The following is a 6,057-nucleotide window of genomic DNA, read 5'->3' on the forward strand; positions in this document are numbered from 1 at the left end:
GTGCTGTTAATCTCTTGTGCAGACAGCTGCATTAAAACCGTGTCGTGCTGTTCGTTCAATGATTGAAAATCTGCAAGCGTATTATTGTCTGCAGGAAAAACAATATCAGCGATAGTGATGAGACTTCAAGACAACAACCCAAAGTTCATGGACACTGAGTAAAGTTTTAAGTTATCAGTTATACTCACGCAGGACCCCCAAAACACAGAGACCACCAACAGCAAGAACAACAGAGACACAGAGAACCAGCAGAAGAACTTTACTCCACCTAGATTGAGTCGCCTTAACCTGACCTGAAATTAAACATGACAACTTCAAAAAACAAATCTTAAATGAACATATGGGTGGTTTTCCAGACAGGGTTTACATTAGAGACTATTAGGACATTTAAAGGGACACTCCACTTTTTTTTCCTATTTAAAACCTGACTCTTCTGTAGTTACATCGTGATTTTCTAGGCCGATAAGGCAACTATACTCTCACTTACACGATAACCACAGAAGAGTCTTTAAATAGGAAAAATATCTAAACTCTTTGGTTATTGTTGAGCGCGATGCTAATGGTCCAATCAGATTCAATGGATTATGCTAATATGCTATTTTCAAAAAGTGGAGTGTCCCTTTAAGACGTTTTATAATAGCCTCACAAAAAACAATACTGTGCATTTTTGGACAAAACAATGGCAATGTTAAGACATGTCAGTGCAAGGTCGTGGGTTTGAACCCAGGGAACATACGTTGATATAATGTGTAACTTGTAATGCACTGTGAGTTGCTTTGGATAAAAGTGTCTGATTAATTTAAATGTAAGATGTTTTTAAATTAAGGCAGCCTAAACATGCATTTTTGTCTGGGATAAGCCCTGTCCGGGAAACCGCCCCTCAGTTGTCTTGAATATCATCATCTATCAATTTTAACGTCATTTGTAATGCATTGAATGTTGCTAACATATACTTCATGTATTTTTACATACTTAATGCGTTTTTATACAGGTGTTTTTTAGTTATTTTACAAAAATAAACTGTATTTTAAAATAATATTACTGTATACATACAGAGCAATTTAATAAAATAACTAATAAAAGCCGTATATTTACAGGGATTGATCTGAAAAGTAGTTGTATTTCATGTATTTTAACATAATTTATCTGTTTTTCTACAGTTTTATAACAATTATTAACAGTAATATTCTGTAATTTAATGAACTAGGACTGTAAAAGATTCTCTGTATTTTTACGGTTTTTGTATGTAATTTTTTTTACCGTAATTTGACGGAATTTCTCTGGCAACTTTGCTGCCAGAGATTTACCATTTTTTTTACGGATTTTTTTTTACAGTGATAAAGAAAGAACTGGAGCAGTTTTACACACCGACAAGGTGCATCTATTAGATTAACATAATTACATATCGGGGCGGTTTCCCAGACAGGGATTAGACTAGTCCTAAATAAAATAAATTCCAAACTGAAAACAACTTGCACTGACATATCTTAAAATGCATTTGTTTAGCGTCAAAATGCACACAAGTAATGTTTTTAGTAAGGCATGTTCGTTAAAACTAGTTATATTTCCTAAAGTATAGCTGGCGTAAGCTAATCCTTGTACGGGAAACCACCCCTAGATGTTTATAAGACTTGCTTCTATGTAAAATAAAGTGAATATCTAAAAATATTGACTGACGTATATTGACTGCACTTCCTGTCAGAGTTGTTGATCAGATAAGCTTTAAAATGTCAAAGTTATTAAATAAAACTGACAGGAGATTTATGCTGATACTTAAGAATGTTTTTTTTTTTTTTTTAGATCTGGTGGAGTTTAAACATAAACAGATAGACCAGGCTTTAGTCTTTAGAGGTTATCTCATGCAAAATTACGGACCACACCCTGATTCTTTATAGAGTTTCTATTAGGACGTGTAACCACTGGCATTGACCGATTGCTTGTTTACCTGATAATAATAGTTGGGATCAGCTGTTACAATAACATAAACCCTATACTGAAAACCTAAAAGCTTAGAGATGAACTGCTGTAGAGTCTGAAAGCTTGTATCTGTATGGTCTCATTAATGATGATTTGCCGTTTTATGTTTTGGTTCAATACTGTGAAAAGTTGTAATGTTGTAGACATCAAGTAATGTCACTTATTTCTTGTTCTTTATTGTTTAACAAATGAGAAACTCATGCACAGATCAATGTCAGCAAACAGTAAAATGATAAAGTTGTGATATGTTATTTTTTCATTTCAGAATTTGCAGACCTCTCTAAATCACTGTGATGAAAGGTACAAATGTATTCATTTTCTACAATTCTTTGGGGTGTTTTCCCGGACAGGGATTAGCTTAAATCAGGACTAGGCCGTAGTTTAATTAGGAAATATAACTAGTTTTAACAAACATGCCTTACTAAAAACATTAATTGTGTGCATTTTGAGGCAAAACAAAGGACACTGATGTATTTTAAGATATGTCAGTGCAGGTTGTTTTCAGTTTGGACAGCTCTTACATTTATTTTAGTCTAGGACTAGTCTAATCCCTGTCCGGGAAACCGCCCCTTAATGTCTTATGCTATTTAACACATTATTATAATTGTAAAGGTAACACAAAATGTTTTGTTTCAATAAAAACACAGAGATGTGTGTGTGTGTATTCTGCATTTAGTGTGTTGTCCCTAAACTTACACTGATTATGTTGTTTTTAACACTATCTCATCTATTTTAAGAGTGTGATGCATGTCAATCTTACCCTTGTATTGAGAGCCTTCACCTTTTGATTGAATTTTTGACCGTATGTAATCAGAATTTTCATAGACTGAATCCATTTCATTAATCTGACAGAGCACTTGACTTCTGTAATGGTTGTTTAAGGGTTTGGATAGAATAAGGAAGTGTAATAAAAAACTGATAGTCTTGAGTACTTATAATAGTGTCTGACACTTTGCAGGAAATAGGGCAGGAAGCTATAAAAGACTAGGGCTGTGCTGATTAATCGTGCAAATGCGCGTTTTCTCAATGAATGAATTTAAATGAATTACGGTGAAATGCCGCCACATCCAAAAGCCAGGGGGCGCTCTCGTGCAGAAACGCCATTTGTGCCACAGAAGAATTAGCATTACATAATAATATTAACATTTATTGAGAACTAGATTTTCCTAAGTAAAATGATGATAAATACACAATTAATTCATGTAAAAAATGAACTGTGTGGGAATAGTAAGTCTTATTAGATATTTTCTTGTATTATTTAACTGTTTTATAGTCACTACACATAGTCCTAAAATAATTAAGTAAATTTTAAATCCATTTAACTAAAAAATCTAAGTAAAATTTACTTACATTTATTTGCACATGTTGTAAGGAATACCCACAATTCTTTGCGCCTGAATATTTTTATTTTTTAAGCTTTATCACATAATAAGAACTGATGAGAACTTTAACTACTTAAATATTTGTTAGCAAAATGTCATAAAGGTTTAAGCTCTTATATTATTGATGATGTTTTGTTGTAAATAATAATTTTGTGAAGTCACCGTTCAGGTGATCAGTGTTTCTTTACATGAACCCTGTTCAGAACATTGTATTGTAATTCTCTCCACAGTGCTGATAATGCATGTCAAAAACACATTTTGTGTGCGTTTCTGTTCCGAATCAAGTTTATTCAATGACTGACTTGTTGTCAGTCATGAATTTTGTGTTATAATGCCATTTATAACACTAAAAATAACTAGGTCCATAGAAATATGTAAAGAAAATAACAAACAGAAAATACGATTTATTTAATATTATTAGGACAGCAGTGCTTCAATTTTAAAAAAAAAACCTAATAGACTTTACCTAAACGATTAAAATAAATCTAACGCCTAAATAAAATAAATAAGTAACATTTAATTAATTATTTAACATATGTTTTATTATGCAATTTTAAGTAAATGTTATTTGATTTTAGTAGGTAAGTTTTACTTATAAAAAAGCAGTAAATTTTACTTAAAAAAAGTTCGTGCAAATTGTTACGAGGATTTTTTTAAGTAAATTTTACAAGTTGTTTTTTTCAGTGTAGATTGATAAGGACTTCCTACTAATCACAGAGCCGTAGTACACGCACAAGCTGTGACTTTATTTGACTTTATTGGTAAAGTTGCTGCATAATAACAACAAGAAAGATCAGTAGATGAATGATAGGAGCTCACACTTTATATAAAAACAATAGTAAACTTCTTTAAAGGGGACATATCATGAAATTCAGACTTTTTCCAGGTTTAAGTGCTATAATTGGGTCCCCAGTGCTTCTATTAGCCTAGAAAATGTGAATAAGATCAACCCAGTAACTTAGTTTTGGTAAACCATTCTCTGCAAGCGTGTAAAAAATAGCTGATTGAAATTGGCTCCCCTTCTGATGTCAGAAGGGGATCTTATTAAAATAATACCGCCCCTTAATCTGCACTATCCAACTACGGCATTGCCATTTAGTGCAGAGTTCAGCTCATTTGCATTTAAAAAGACACACCCAGAAACAGCACATTATTGCTCACACCTACAAAATGTCAATTTTTACATGCTATAATAAATTATCTATATGATATTTTAAGCTAAAACTTCACATTACGTACTCTGGGGACACCAAAGATTTACACTGAAAAAATGATTCATTCAATTTACTCATTTTTTTAAGGTAAGTGGTTGCAAAAATTTATTTAAGCAACATTTAAAGAAAAAAATTAAAAATTAAGAAATAAAATAAAAACCTTTGTTTAAATGTAGCTTAAATAAATTGATTGCAACTACACAGCAAAATCACCAGTGTTAAATTTTCAGGGATGGTGTTAAATACACAGTGTTGATGCTGTTTTAACACTATCTGGTAATAAAATAACACTACCATTGCTAGGCCAGTGTTATATCCATGACAGTGTCAGTGTAAAACAAGGGTGTTACCAGATTTCACTCTGAGCGGTGCATACCTGTCAAGTATCCCGTTTTGGCCGGGAAAGTCCCGTATTTTACCCTTCTTTCCCGCCGTCCTCCCGTATTAGTATTTTCCCGTAAATCTCCCGTATTTTAACCTGCGTTATTACAAAAATAATAATGCCCGGGCGGAGTAATAAAAAAACATTCCCAAATGTCCACTGATTCCGCTAATCCACTTCGTGTTTTCCCACCCGCTCCGCAGCATCTCTGCGTGCACTCTCTGCTTGGAGAGCGAAGACGACAGTTTCTGTCTGAAGTTTGTTGCATTAACAGGTAGATTTATTACATAATATATCAGTTGTTAAACCGCAGAATTACTAATTTGGAAGTTTGCTTATGTATTTCTTTGGTTAATGATTTGCTGTCGGTGTTCTAAAAGTGCTAACAAGTTAGCAAGCAAACAGCAACAAAATATCCACATTATTATCGTTACAATGCTTGTTTAATGAATTAAATGTTCCCGGTCAGATCTAAGTTAACATAAACACTAAATTTGCTGTTGTTGGCACACTTTGTAGACAAAAAATACCAAAAACACTAATGCCTTCACAAAATAAAGACAGAGAACGGAAAGGGAGGCTGGTAAAGGCAGTTCAACATTGCAAACATTGATTCAAAGCTCCATCAAGCCAGCAGGTAAATCATTGGATATCTATTGTCACACTTTAATTCTTGTTATTATATTTTCCCATTATAATCACTTGTAATCACTTGTCTAAATTGATGCTAGTAATATAGTAACACATCATTTATTTATAGTACTTTATTAAAACCATAGTACCACCCCCTGTAGTGCCCTTTTTGGTTTGGGCCACTGCCCCATCTATCATTTTCATTTTCTAAATGACTGTTCTCATTAAAAAGAAAAGTGAATGGTTTATAAATAATTTTGGCATTAAGGTATAATGCAAAAGAAGTTAAAATAAGGCTTTTCAAACTAAGGCCATTGGGTTTTGTACAGATGCAAATTTGTGTGTATAGTATGTACAGTATGAGTGTGACTTATGAAATGTAGTTTTCACAGAGCTGTGTGTTTCACTAGTTTTCTTGCTAATGAATTCGTTTGTTTAGTTAATTTTAACACAATTATCAGCACTAAAG

The 6,057-nt window shown here is 32.9% G+C and overlaps 1 protein-coding gene across 1 annotated transcript in view; it reads right to left on the reverse strand.

Moving 5' to 3' along the window:
• LOC129455534 (C-type lectin domain family 4 member E) overlaps positions 1–2,903 on the reverse strand; it is a 6,995-nt gene extending 4,092 nt beyond the window's left edge. Inside the window, exons 1-3 of the mRNA XM_055220296.2 lie at positions 2,738–2,903; positions 189–293; positions 1–88 (exon numbers count right to left, since the gene is read on the reverse strand). The exon at positions 1–88 is cut by the window's left edge and continues 2 nt beyond it. Of these exons, the coding sequence (XP_055076271.2) occupies positions 1–88; positions 189–293; positions 2,738–2,813 (269 nt within the window). The 5' untranslated portion in view covers positions 2,814–2,903. The remainder of the gene's footprint in view (positions 89–188; positions 294–2,737) is intronic.
• Between the last annotated feature and the right edge of the window lie 3,154 nt (positions 2,904–6,057).

The sequence above is a fragment of the Misgurnus anguillicaudatus genome, chromosome 20 (genome assembly GCF_027580225.2).
Source record: "Misgurnus anguillicaudatus chromosome 20, ASM2758022v2, whole genome shotgun sequence".
NCBI classification, from domain to species: Eukaryota; Metazoa; Chordata; class Actinopteri; order Cypriniformes; family Cobitidae; genus Misgurnus; species Misgurnus anguillicaudatus.